This window comes from Spinacia oleracea, chromosome 5 (assembly GCF_020520425.1).
Source record: "Spinacia oleracea cultivar Varoflay chromosome 5, BTI_SOV_V1, whole genome shotgun sequence".
Classification (NCBI taxonomy): Eukaryota; Viridiplantae; Streptophyta; class Magnoliopsida; order Caryophyllales; family Amaranthaceae; genus Spinacia; species Spinacia oleracea.
In genome coordinates this window covers 37,985,889-38,000,649 of record NC_079491.1, presented here as the reverse complement: position 1 = coordinate 38,000,649, position 14,761 = coordinate 37,985,889, and the positions used below count along the sequence as shown (strand labels likewise).

The following is a 14,761-nucleotide window of genomic DNA, read 5'->3' as shown; positions in this document are numbered from 1 at the left end:
ATAAGACCTTTAGCCATCCATTTATTAGTAACCTTTTGTTGGTGTACTGCAAGTTGAAACCTAGCAACTTGTTTTCCCTTACAGCAATCATGACCCACAGACTTACATTTCTTGCAATAAAGAGGAACCCAGTCATACACTACTTTCTGAGAGATAGTGTGACCACTAGGGTCCTTGACAAGTACCGAGTGAGTCAGCTCCTTAGTTACATCCACCTCCACTAGGATTCTAGCAAAAGAAATCCTAAGTTGTTTAGAAGTGCATTCATCAGCATACAAAGGAACCCTTACTAAACTACCATTTCTGCTCAAAGAATCAATACCCCAACAATTAAGAGGCAAGTTAGGTAGCTTAATCCATAATAGAACTACACGTAATATTTTATCATGAAAATTGAAGTTTGCAGCCCATGGTTTAACAATCATATGTCTACCGTAGAAGGAATGTGGGCCATAAAAAAGAATAGTGTTCCTGTCTGCAATAGAGGCAAACTTGATCACAAAGAAACCTTCATCATGAAGGAAAACTTGGGGTTTTACTACCTGACTCCACTCCTTTTCCATGTACCTCAATACAGCCCCAATGGAAGGTAATTCACCTACAACGTACATCACTATTGAAGTAGTCCATGCATCTGACATTTTATCAACTTCCAATTTATCTAGGCAAGCAACATTATCACCATTCACAACAATAGGAGCAATGAAATTCAGCGAGTTACCTTTAGCTGTAAGCTGCCCCCCTTTGAACAAATTAGCCCAAGATCCCCATGTATTGTTCGCAGAAGAACTTGGTTGCTCTGTTTCACGCAGAGGCGTCGCCATTGTTGAGGGCACATGTCCAGTTGTAGAGGTATATAGAAGGATTCCATTGAGACTTGTCATGATAGACTGCAATTTATCTTTCTCAGCTGCACCATCAATCCCCCTTCAGTCGCATCCATCAGCAATTTCACATTGAAGGCGGTTTTGGGATTGCTGAAGGAGGCGTCCTTGGAGAGGTTTGCATAACCGCACGGTGGTATTGTTCAAAGACATCCAAGATTTCCGACGACGGTGGTCCAGTGCTCGGATGTGGAGGAGCAGCCAGACGTAGTGTCAAAGTTATCGGGTCAACATAGTCCAAGCTGGGTATGAGATTAAGCCGTTGATTCTAGTTCATTGTTGTTGATTCTTAGTTTTGATGATGACAACGCAAACTTCCTAATTATTGTTTAAGTGTGTTATTGTAATGCTAAGTTAGGGAGTGCCTGAGTTGGACAAACTAAGCATGTGGAACAAACACAAGCAATATAAGGAGCTCCTAAAGAATCGATCAATTTGCAAATGTTATCAATGGTTGATCCTCAGGAAGTTGATCTTCAAGTTGTTGATCCTCAAGTGGTTTATCCTCTAGAGGTTGATCCTCTAGAGGTTTGATCCTCAAGTGGTTGATCCTTAAAGAGGTTGATCCTTAACGAGGTTGATCCTCTAAGAGGTTGATCCTCAAATTGGTTGATCCTCTAAGAGGTTGATCCTCAAAGTGGTTGATCCTCTAAGAGGTTGATCCTCCAAGAGGTTGTTCCTCAGGCGGCTGATCCTCAATCCTCAACAGGGTGATCCTCAGACGGCTGATCCTCAATCCTCAACAGGGTGATCCTCAGACGGCTGATCCTCAATCCTCAACAGGGTGATCCTCAGACGGCTGATCCTCAATCCTCAACAGGGTGATCCTCAGACGGCTGATCCTCAACGGTTGATCCTCAACGGTTGATCCTCATATGGATGATCCTAAACAAGTTATTAAGGGAGCTCCTCATATATTATGAGGATCCTCGAAGTTCCGAAAGAAGGAACAATGCGTGAAGCGTTCAAGCAAAGCTTCAAAAGGTGCCAACATGAAAGCTACAACATATGAGTTTATGTTTAGATTTTATGTAAGTATTTTAATATTTTTTATGCATAATATGGAACAAAAGGAACACGTGTGTTTTAATATATTTTGAGAAAATAGTATTTGTAAATAAAATAAAGTTGTATAAAGAAAAATCTTTTGAAAATAAATAAAATAATTTTAATAAAATCAACGTTGAATTCTGATTCAGAATTCCTTGTTTTACAATAAAAGGTTTTTACTTGTTCCTAAAACTGCTCCCACTATTTTCTCTAAATTTAACGTGTTAAAAGTGGTTTGAAGAAGTCTCCCTATTTCTCTCGAGTAACGTGCACGTTACTGCTCCCAGTAACTGTTAGTGGCAGTTGAGGGGAACATGGGAAACTGACCTAGGAAGTTCCTCTATAAAAGGAAAAAAAATTTCATTTCTCAAATCACAACTGACAACGTGCAATATTTCTAAAGAACTTAAGAGTTTTTATAAAAGTCAGTTTATAAAAGAGCGTGTTCCTCAAAGTTCCTTTAATTCATAAGCTTTATTAATTACTAGAGTTTTCATAATTCGAGTTGTAATTGTGGGGTTAAGGATCGAGTGATCCTTGAGTTGTGGGGTGCAAGGATTGAGTGATTCTTGAGTTTTGAGTGTAAGGGTTGAGTGATCCTTAAAGTGACTTAGAGTCAAGTCAGTGAGAGAGTGTGAAAGGAGCATGTACAGTAATCAACGGGGATTGCTGTGAGGAACTCGTGTTCAAGTGAAATTAGAGTTGTTGAATGTATTGTATTCGAGGCATTGCAATATATAAAGAGGTTGAAGTTTTCATCCTTGATTAGTGTCAAGAAGGTTCCTTATTTTCACATTCTTCTTGTTTATTGATCGTTGTTCCTTTAACGTTTAAATTCCGTAAGAAACGTACTAAATTCCTCAAAACAATTCACCCCCCTCTTGTCAGTGTTCCTACTGAATAATTCGCAATGGAAGCCCCAGTCATCATGCTTCTGATTCTTCTTCTTTCTGGATATGATAGAAAAAGAGTGTAGGTTACCAGTTCACCTTAACCTGCGCATCAAGACATTGCTGGAGAGAGTTATCCCCTTTTCTTGTTTTATCACAAATTCTTGTTTAGAAAGGGTGTACAATAAATATTGTACACCGAAGTAAAAGTTGACTCAAAATACATTAAAGTTACCCTTATATATGTAAAAGTTATCTATTTTATATTTTCAAACATTTCTTATTTTAATAACAAAATTTCTTCAAAATCATTAATAATGTATAAAAATTAATCATTTAATCGTTTAAAAAGTTAAGTTATCAAAAAAAATTCATAATATAAAAGTTAACCAAAACATAGTAAAAGTTACAAAAAACTAGGTAAAAGTCACTTTGGTGTACGATAAATTTATTGTACACCTTGTGCGCGCAAGACCTTTTGCTTGTTTTATAGTGGGACTGAATTTTAAATAAGGTAGTCTGTAAATTTTAGTCAGCGTTATTAGGACGCGCGGCAACGCCGCTATATAACACGCCACCCTTTCCAGTTCTTTTTCCACCTTACTGTATCAGTAGTTTCTTTCTCCTTTTCCTCTCTTATCTGCTGCTACACTTTAATGGCGGATTCCACCGAAGCCACCGTCGAGGCTCCTGGAAGTTCTTCCACGCCGGAAAGTTCTTCCGTGCCAGAAAGTTCTGCTGCGTCGGAAAGCTGCTCTGCGCCGGAAATCAAACCGGCGGAGGTCAAGCGATCTTGGGGCGACGAAGTTGATGAAGAATTCACCATCGACCAGCTTTCTATCAAAGAAAGCAAGGACCTAGACGAGCCTGAGGATTCCAACATTAAAGCGGTACTTCTCTCTCCCAATTTGATCTTGATTCATGCTCACAATCTGATTCTGCTCGAAATCAGGGGTTTTTGTGTGTAAAGTTGAACTTAGGGTTTATTCTTTGCTAAATTACTGAAATTTAGGTTATAACGGGAGATACACCATATACATCGGCCAAGAAGTTCGAGGATTTGAATTTGTCTGAGGAATTAACCAAGGGTTTGTATGTCGAGATGCGGTTTGAAAGGCCGAGTAAGGTTCAATCCGTTACTTTGCCTATGATTTTGACACCGCCGTATCGAAATTTGATCGCTCAAGCTCATAATGGATCTGGGAAAACCACCTGCTTTGTTTTGGGGATGTTGAGTCGTGTTGATCCCAAACAACAAGCTCCTCAAGCTCTATGCATTTGCCCCACCAGAGAACTGGCTATTCAGGTCGGTCCGGATCCCTTGTTTGTTTTGTTCTACTCTGTTGTTGATTTGATTTTAATTTGGTTTAGTTGTAGCTTTTAATTATACGGAGTAGAATCTAGTACACTGTTTGTATATCTTTATTTGTGTTGTGATCCAAATGTTAATGCGATCAGATATGCGGGTCAAAAAAAAGAATGTATGAATTGTTAACTTTCTGCTTGCTCAAATATGATGATGAATGACATGTGCAAATTTTGTGGAGTGAATTATTATCTTCACTTTGAATGCCGATAGTACTATTTGCCCGGGATTTGCTTTTTAAGAATGTCACCAGAACGCTTTAGAAGATTTATTTGCCACGCACTGCCTTTTATTTTAGGAAGATGGTTCAATAAACTTTTGAAGGAGTAGAAGCAGGAGGAGGGATCAGTCAATCGGATTTATAACTTAGTTTCATGTAGTTTGTTACGGCTGTTCATGTCAATTTGATGATTATCTATCAACTATTTAGTTGTTGTTGAGCAAATTTGATCTATATTTATTAGTTTTTCTTTTTGAATTCAAGTTATCAATCTAGTGCAGGATAACTAAAGAATTGTTCAGTTAACATAGAGAAGTAAGAGGAGATTTATATGAATTGAAGCATTTAGAACCGTCTTTGAAGAAGATTGACCTTCAATTTCCTGTGCAATTATGTCTTGCTTTTATGAAACTTGGGCATTAATTTTTTTTTTTCTGTTGAACTTTTTTTTTTTTTTTTGTTGAATATTGAATTAATGTTGAATGACAGAACTTGGAGGTGCTGAAGAAGATGGGGAAATATACCGGAATTAGTGCAGAAAGAGCAGTCCCAGAAAATTTGGACAATCCAGCTCATACTCCAATAAGTAAGCGTCCTCCGGTTACATCCCAAGTGATTATTGGGACGCCTGGTACTATTAAAAAGTGGATGTCATTTAGGAAATTGTCTATGTCATCTATGAAGATCCTGGTATTTGATGAAGCAGATCATATGTTAGCTGAGGTTAGCCAGATACTCTTTTTCTTTTTTTTTGTTTATTATACTTATTATGCAATGCTGGTGAATGGTCTGTGAAATATTGAAAGACTTGAACTAGGTTTAGTGATGGTCCTATGTATGATAAATCTGTCGACTTCCTGCCTTACGAAGTTACTCAATGGAATGATGGATTATGGATTACCTTAAAGCTTAAGGGCCAATAAGGTTCAGATTAGAAAACAAAAAAAAGTTTAGATAAGTTGTCATTATGGCTAATAAGTTACTACAAGGTTTATTTTGGTGAAAAGGACAAAGCCTATGTCTGAAGCTATGGCTACTCAATTATGGTTGTGTTCTTTCGGCTGTTGAGGAGACACATACTAGTCATGATATGAGATGAGAGAATTTGAATGGTGATAGTTATAAACAACTGTAAGGTTCTGTTTGTTTCAAAGAAAAATGATTTTTCATGGAAAACAAGTTTCAAGGGAAAAAGTCATGGGAAAATAGTTTCCCTTTATTTGTTTCCGCAAGAAAGCTAGTGAGGAAAAAGAAAATGAAGTGGAAAGGAAAGGATAGATGAGAGGAGAGAAAAATAACGCAAGGGAGTAGAGAGGAATTGTGGCGTTCTTTCTTTTCAAAAAGAAAGTTGTTCCCCCCTAGGGAAAGTGGTTTTCCACCTTTGGAATAATTGTTTTCCACTTTTAACAAAACAAAGGAAAACGGGAAGTTTGTTTTCCGGGAAAGTGTTCTCCGTCAAAACAAACGGAGCCTATAAGTTCTTAGACAGACTGAACTGTGTCGGGCTGAGTTTTCTACTGGTTTATTACACCCTTCGTTGTTCTATCCTTTATGCTGGTACAACGGTGTTGTTGCTAAATTTTATATGCTGGAGCAGTGTGCCGCATGTCACATGACTTTCAGCCTTACTTTCTTATTTACCTTTTCTTGCGCCTGACTGTCATTTCCATCTGATGTAGTTGTTTTCTTTTTGGTTCGACATAAGTGGCCTGTGATACGATGTTTTAAGACAATAGAGTTCACCTCTCTCCTTTTATTAATGTATGGTGGTCAAGCTTGAACATGAACAGATCATTATTGCTTAATAGGATATTTGACAGATTAGAGGGTTGGGCAGTTAAGACCTGTCATATGTCGACCCTTATTGAATTACTTTTTTTAAAGGGATTAAAATATTGATTGTTGGCTTACAAAAAGGACGTGGAGAACTTGTTGTCGACACTTCATAGGAGCTTAGTCTTGTTTTATGTGGAGTGAAATTCAGGGAGATTTCTTCGTGCATTTGTTCATAAATGTTTTAGACTCTTCAGACTGTACAGGGACTGTGTAAATGGTTATGCTTCGTCTCTGTGGATATTGTTTATATTTTCACTTTGTTCTTACATCCTTGCTTCTACCGGAATGTTTAAAATGAAATTTGATGAAGCCAAAAGGAACAAGAAAATTCATTTTGCTTATTAAGTAGGCAGCAGTTCTCTGTCGCTGGGTATCCCATTTTGCTGATGAATTTCCATTTTATTTTGGATCATCTGATGTATTGATATCTTTTGTTCAGACCTGGAGATGAATGTAAACTTCATGCTTTAACGGTTTAATCTTGTGGTGATTAATGGTGTTTGCTGCCTTTTTCAGGGTGGGTTCAAGGATGATTCCCTTAGAATTATGAACGATATCAAGAGAAGTGCTCCTAGTTGCCAGGTTCGTTATTAACAATTTGGCATTGGCTAACTTCAAAGTTATGGAAAGAGGATAATTTTTTTTTAAAAATTATGTTTTTTTGCACATGACGAAAAATGTGCAAGGGGGGGGGGGGAAGTGGGGTTGTGTATTTACCAAACTGAAATTATTGTTAGTAATTGAAACTGATTTTTACTAGTCATGTTTTTGGTATATTCAGTTACTGAGTTTACGGATTAAAACTGACTTTTAATGGTTTGTTTGGTCCAACTTAATTTGACTTATGTCAGACAAATTAAGTTCAGAAAAAGTAAGTTCCACTATGGTGAAAATACGTCCATACATACTCACAAATAAGTCCTGCTACTGTGAAATAATTTGATGAGTTTAGATAATATAAGTTCAGACAAAATAAATTGAATAAAACAGACCCTAATACTAATTTTCACTTAGCAAAACTGATTTTAACTTGTTTTTAAGAAGTTGAAGAAGAGGTTTTTATTTGGGTGTATAGCTCCCCTGCCTAATCCTTATATCCTGGGATAGCTGACTATGTTAGAGACTCAGAGTTCATTCTATACCTTTCAGTTATTCTATTATGTGGGATTGTAAATCATATGTGTCTGCGGCTTGATTTAGTAGTCTTTTTCCATGAAAAAGTTGATCCCATGGCTGTTCTTTCTGCTGTTCTATGTAATTTTACACTGAAAGAGTGTTGACTATTTTCTTTATTACTATGTTTTTAGGTGTTGCTATTTTCTGCCACCTTTAGTGAAAGGGTGAAGGCTTTTGTTAAGTCTGCAATTCAAGATTACAATCAGCTTTTTGTCAAGAAGGAAGAATTGTCTCTGCAGTCAGTGAAGCAGTTTAAGGTTCGCTGCCCTGGTGAGCTGGAAAAAGTTCAAGTTGTCCGAGAGAAAATATTAGAGTTGTGTCAAAAGGTTGGCCAGACCATTATATTTGTACGCACAAGAAACAGCGCAAGTTATCTTCATAAGGCGCTTGTGGATTTAGGTTATGAAGTAACTACCATTCAAGGTGCTCTTACCCATGATGACAGAGATAAAATTGTGAAAGAGTTCAAAGATGGGTTGACTAAAGTACTTATATCAACTGATGTTCTTGCTAGAGGCTTTGACCAATCCCAGGTGAGTGGTGTTCAATATATCTTATTTTGTGTAGTCTCTTTTTCCATACAACGTGATGTAGGGTGCTTATTTATTGCGTTGTGTAGGTCAACTTGGTGGTTAACTATGATCTTCCAGTGAAACATGATCCTAATAAGAAATATGATCCTAATAAGGCAGAGCCTGACTGTGAGGTATATTTGCACAGAGTCGGACGAGCAGGACGTTTTGGGCGTAAAGGTGTGTTCTTAATTTGTGTGTTCTCTCAATGCTGTAAATATGCATGTGATTCATTTTCTTCGGGGTTTTATGAGCTTGTTCTTTAACGTACAGTCTTAATTTGTTTTTGTTTGGTTTTTATACTGTTCAATCCGTTTTGGCAATCCAAATTGCTAGCCTTTGCATTTCTCAAGCCAGAGTGATTCTCATTATAGTGCCTCATGCATATAGACCAAGATAAGTCAGCCGAAAAAATAATCCTACTTTAGAAAGTAATTGGCTTTTATTTCCAATTTGAGTGGAATTCGATTTGGAAGCTCTTTCAGAATCATGTCACACACAAGGTGGTGGGAAAAACTGCCGTGGTCCTTCTAGTTTGAATAGTTGAAAGCTTGTTGAATGTTGGAAAAACTCAGTTACCCTAATTGTGGATTTACCTCTCTCCACTTCTGATGGATATTCAATTATTCATAACTGGGTATAAATATGATCCTTGAGAGATAACTGCAGAGAAGCTTGACACGTCCATGCTGGATATTTCTTTTGTGCCGTAACTTTCGAGGATTGTGAGATGAAGAAATTTTGTCATGTACTCCGCGTATACTGGTGAGTAGTGATTGTCCTTTTGTTGCCTTGTTGGAGGACCGGATGATGGAAGAAGAAAGGGGAGATGCCTTTCTCCTCACGTGTGCCGTTTTATATAGCATTTGTGCTTATTGAAATATGAAGGACTGTAGGCAATAGGCAATAGGCAATCCGCTTTCATGATGTTAGGCCGAGTCATCCTAATCTGCTCATGATATGGATATAGGCTAACCAGATGTGTGAATGTGTGATGTGTCCAAATCTCGATCTCTAAGTATAGTGTTTTAACATGCGGTGAAGTTTTCTTTCCTTTTCTTGTTTCTGCTGAAATCTGACGGACAATTTCATTGCTTTGACTTCATAGACACGTGACACAAGATTTTCTCTACTTATGCCCTACAGTTCAGTCTTTAACATGCTACTTGAGCTTGGGATTTGACATTGAAGAGGCTTCATCTTTTGTTGCTATATTTTCTGATATGGAGACTAGGTTAGAATTTTAGAATGATCCCCAAAAAAGGTACTTGTAGTTTTTTTTGGTAAGTAAGATTATATTAACACCCAAAAAAGAACATATTTACAAGTACAAGGGAGGGATTGAGGCATCCAACAACAACAACAACAACAAAGCCTTAGTCCCAAAATGATTTGAGGTCGGCTAACATGAATCGTCGTAGGAGATCGTCATTGTCACCAATCAAACCAGAAAGGAGCAGGAAGTAAAAAAGAAGAAAAAAAACAAAGAACAGGAAGTGGAATTAATGAAAGTAAGATAAGTGAAAAATGCATATATATATAGAAAAAATATTGTGAGAGATGATAAAAAATAAGTAAAGTTTAAAATAAATGAATAAGTAAAATAAGTACATTTCAAAATAGCATTTTAAATTTTATTTTATTTTAAAAAATAAATAAAAAAATTTAAAAGAATTATAAAAAATAAAATAAAAACTAAAAAATAAATTAAAAATAAAATAAAATGAAAAATAGAAAGAAATAGATAAATGGAAGCTGTATAAGTCAAATGAAGAAATAGAAAAAGGTTGTGAGATAGGACCCAAATTAGGTTGGTTTTTTGATGTGAATAGGGACCAAGACCCATTTTCTGGCAGTCAAACCCATTTCTTCGGCGTCCACCACGTGCACTGCACGTGACCCATTAAAACGAATAATTTTTTGGAAATTTTTTCAGAAAGGACCTTTTATGGTCAAAATTTTATGACAAAGGACCTTAAAAAAATGTGAGATGGACCCAAATCAGTTTTTTTGTTGTGAATAGGGACCAAGATCCATTTTTTTTCCGACAGTCAAACCCATTTCTTCGGCGTTGACCATCACGTGCACTGCACGTGATTCATTAAAGCGAATAATTTTTTTTTAAACTCTTTCCCTCCAATATTTGCCCCCTTAACTAACTTCAGGAATTTCCAAAAAAAACAGGAATTTTTTCATGAATTCGTTGCCTACAGATTTTTTAAAAAAACATTCGTCAATTCCCCCTTGATTTTCGTTGCAATTCGTACAAGGTAACCATAAAGCCCCAAATTTCCAATTCCTCCCGTTTTTGAACTCTCAAAATTGGGGTTTATATGAGGTTCCCCCTTTGGATGAATAGAAACCACTTTTCTGCTATACTAATAGGCAATGATTTAACAGATGTGAAGACAAGTAACGAGTGTAACACGGATATGTTCTCCACGTAATAGCCGAAGATTGGAGGGATTCCATCAACAAGTTTCAAGTAGAAGATGGCTAACCCGGGAATACGACTCATATTGGTTTGATTCGGGATATCTCTGATGATTGGGTGAAACTTTGTTGTCCATTTCGTAGTGGTACTTCTTTCGGTATACATAGTTCCATATTACCATTAGAGTAAGGAAGATACTAGCTACTAGAAAAATATCCACCATGAGGGAACTCGTAAAATGTAGAGTACTGAACTCAAGTAAATTAACTCCACCGACCAAATGCAGCACACGTATCAGATGATACTGTATAACAGAATTAGGACCAAAAAAATTAGCGTATCATTTCGAGAGTTCACAAATTGGAGGAATTAGAACAATTTTTTTTTTATTCGCTTTAATAATCACGTGCAGTGCACGAGGTGGTCAACGCCGGGGAAATGGGTTTAACTACCAGAAAATTGGTCTTAGTCCCTATTCATAACAAAAAACCTGACTTGGGTTTTATCTCACAACTTTTTTTAGTAAAAGGTCATTTGTCACAATTTTTTTTACCATAAAAGGTCTTTTCTGACAAAATTTCCAAAAATTTATTCGTGCAGTGCACATAGTGGTCAACGTCGGAGAAATTGATTCGACTCTCGAAAAATGGGTCTTGGTCCCTATTCACAACAACAAACCTAATTTGGGTCCTATGTCACAACTTTTTTTTCCAATGGTCCTTTGTTACATTTTTTTAACTATAAAAGGTCATTTCTGACAAAAATTCTTGTATTAATCATGTATAAAAAATGGGGTATCTTTTTGTTTTATTTAATTTTCCCTTTCTCCATGTTCCCTCTTGTAGAAAAATACTCATGTTTGAGTTTTCTTGCAATGTATTTCCTTTTTAGGATATCCTCAATATTTGCAACAATTTGTCAAAAAAAAGTCTCCAGTCACGAGAAGTTAAGTTTGGTCAATTGCAAAATAAAACAGAATTTGTTTTCCTGATTATGCCTTATGTGAAAAGTTGAATTATTGCTCGTGAAACCTTAGTTTAAAAAAGCGCGCCCAAGGCGCGCCTAGGCGCAAGGCTCACCTAGGCTCAGCCTTCGGCGCCTTCAACTCTCCGGGCTCACTGATGTCAACCAGGCGCGCGCCTTCGTGCACCTTTGTGCGCCTTAGGTAAGGCGCAAGGCGCAACGCCTTGTGCGCCTACGGTCTTCAGGCGCAGTAGGCTGACGTGGATCTGTAATTTACTTCTTTTTTTTCTCTTTTAATGATATAAGCACACCCTATATGACGTATCAACTGTCATTTCTCTACAACCTAAGCTTTTTGGGTAGTGGTAGTAGCATAATATGAGTTAATTTTCATATTTCCAGCGTGTAATTACCTTGGAAGGTTCTAATTCTGGCACTCCATCACCCGGATCACGCGATGCTTATGAACCAACCGACAAGAAAATATGGCACTCAAATAGTATTATGTCGTCTTGAGTATAAATTGTGTTAATTTTGTTCTTTATCGAAATTTAAGATTTATTAGGAAATTATGTGCGCCTTGTATCCAAAAGCCGCGCGCCTGAGCCTCGTGCCTTGCGCCTAGGCTCCATGACCCTTGTGCGCCTTAGTGCGCCTTGCGCCTTTTCAAACTAAGCGTGAAACATCAACTGTAACTGTAAATTTTGACAACTGCAAACAAATGGATGATATTCTAAAAATTGTACTGTTTTCCATAGCCAAATAAAAGTGGACTAGAGTAACTAGGGTTACGTTGAGTAGTTTTTGTGAGACTTACCTCAGACAATTAGGCTGTCAGTACTAAGTGAGTTGCAGCAATCAAGCCCCTTCCTATTGGCCAAGTCCTTGTGGAGAAATGTTCTTGTAAACACTTGGAAGAGGCTGTCAGTTACTCAGTATAGCTAATTCTTTTCCTTTTCTTTTACCTCAGCTCAGCCATGCTTAGCCTGATTGGTTATCTGAAACTTTTTATATTGCAGTCCGTCCAAAAATACACAAAGAGAATGCAGGGCACCGTGTTTTGCAGAAGGCTTTTGTTGTCAGAAAATAATTCTAATAATGGCAGACAGTTTTCAAAGAATTGGATCTTAGGTCTGATTAATACTCGACAATCCCAAATCTAATTAGAATTACCATTGATTTCCATAAAGCCTTAAGCAGGCACAAGAGTAATTTTTTCTTTTTCTTTGTCTCAAACCTTTCATCTGGATGCTTGCTCGATTGAATGAGCTACGGTAAATAGTACTCGCTTTCATAGATGAGCTACGATAAACCTTGACCTCGTCTAATGCTTGTTTTATTTGTTTTGGGGTGAGGGTGGTGGGAGAAGCTCTGGGTTCTTATTTTGGTTGCCATGGTCTGGATATTTTGCTTCGTGTATGTGCTTTTGATTGCTGATGCATTACAGTTTCTGCTGCACTTGATTTTAGATGCTGTGGAACTTTTGGAGTTTTGGGCGAATGCCGAATTGCTGATGCATGACATTATTGCTTTGCTAACTTGTATTGGCCCAATTTAAAAGTGTACTAGTTTGTGGCCCGGGCGGTGTCTCGGGTTACTACATTAATAACATTCACATTTACTTATATAGTTTTTTGGCAATGATAATATGAAACATCTAATAGCTTAGTGGTAAATACTTTATTGTTTAAATTCAAGATCAAGGAATCAAACCTTACGCAAACTATGTTTGACATATTTTTTTTATGTATATGAAGATTACATGGAGCGAACAACTCATAAGAAGAAAGTTATGTATCACATAATCTTTCTTAAACGCCTTTACAGTATAGATGTCTGATATCCTTTGTATATTGCAGGCGCTGTGTTTAATTTGATTTGTGATGATATAGACAATAAGGTCATGGGGAAGATTGAGAATCATTTTGGATGTGAAGTAATTGAGGTAATTATAAGGTTACATCTTCTCTCCTATTTTAATTGAAGAATTTGATTAAAATTTAGATCATTAGTTATGGTAAAAGTTGCATCAAAACCACGTAGTATTTGTTAAACTGAAACCAAGCACCTTTATTTATTTATTTTTGTCCAAAACCACCTAATACAACACATATTATATGTTATTTGGTGCAGGTGCCTGACTACAGGAACGATGAAGACTTTGAAAAAGCACTGAAGGATGCTGGTTTACTTTGAGGGTTTTTTTTGTTGTTCTGAAGGATGCTGGTTTTGTTTTTACCATTATTTTGTCTGTTCTTAATGAAGCTCTTTAGGTTTTTTTTGTTAAATAGAGTGATCTCAGTCGGTGTTCTTAATTTTGAGAGGGCATAGGGAGGTTACGTCTTGAATGCAACTGAGAATAGCCTGTCTATGACGAAGCAAAGTGAAAAAGCTCTATTTTAATATTTTGCTTGAGCTTTAGGTGTATTGGGTTTGGGGACCTGGGATCATCAAGATGGTAACCAATTACGGATTTACGGTAATATGGTACTCCGTATTCCTTAGTCAGTTATTGTTTATTTTTCTAAATAGTAAGGCCATGTATTAATTTTGGATTACCAGAAAACTTACCATACACGAGAAAAAATTATGAACCAGTTTGGGATGATGGTTCACTTGGTGGTTATTACGGGGAAATTGTCAATTTTATGCGACGTACTGGAGTACTTCATAGGAGTATTTTATTGTGTTGGACACTTGTCACTCTATAAGAGAATGGAGTCTTTATCCAAAATCAACTCCACTCCCGCCCTACTATCCCAGATTTTGGCTGCATACCTATGCACGCAGAGCTGGGTGCATATGAGGTTTTTGAGACATCGTGAAACAGTTAAAATTGAACACGATGATAAAAAAAATGAACATGAAAAAAATATCCTTCTTCATACTTGTTTTTTAATAATTTAGACTAATTAAGTAATATTAATTAATATATTAGAAACTCTAGTCGTCCGCACAAGTTTAATCACTACGCTACATTTGGGTAGAAAATTATCATTCGGAAAATAAACAAATAAAAAATATGAACATTGATGAATCTTTTTCTTCTTCTATGTTCCTCTTTTCTCTATGTTTCTCTCTCTTATCTGCAACTTTTCTCCATCTTAATAGTTCTTATTTGCCTTCCTCGTCGATAAACTTTCTACCACCAATTGCAAACGGATTGAGTTCACCAACTTTTCCTCCACTTCTTCTTCGACTCTGTCTTTTTTCCTCGTTAAATTCTAAAAAATTGAACATAGAACCTTTTTTAATTAAAAATGAACTTGACATGATATCAAACATAGTATGAACATTAAATTTCTAAAACTGAACATTGAGTTTTAAAAATTGAACATAACTAAGAATAATAAGTGATTTTTTTTAGGAA

The 14,761-nt window shown here is 36.6% G+C and overlaps 1 protein-coding gene across 1 annotated transcript; it reads left to right on the top strand.

Annotated features, from left to right (window-relative positions):
* The first annotated feature begins 3,371 nt into the window (after nucleotides 1-3,371).
* Nucleotides 3,372-14,017, top strand: LOC110799416 (DEAD-box ATP-dependent RNA helicase 38). The gene is made up of 8 exons (XM_022004682.2): nucleotides 3,372-3,714; nucleotides 3,837-4,130; nucleotides 4,900-5,133; nucleotides 6,763-6,828; nucleotides 7,554-7,955; nucleotides 8,042-8,174; nucleotides 13,251-13,336; nucleotides 13,525-14,017. The coding sequence occupies exons 1-8, from the start codon at nucleotides 3,481-3,483 to the stop codon at nucleotides 13,585-13,587; spliced, it is 1,512 nt and encodes a 503-aa protein (XP_021860374.1). The 5' UTR covers nucleotides 3,372-3,480; the 3' UTR covers nucleotides 13,588-14,017.
* The last annotated feature ends 744 nt before the right edge of the window (nucleotides 14,018-14,761 follow it).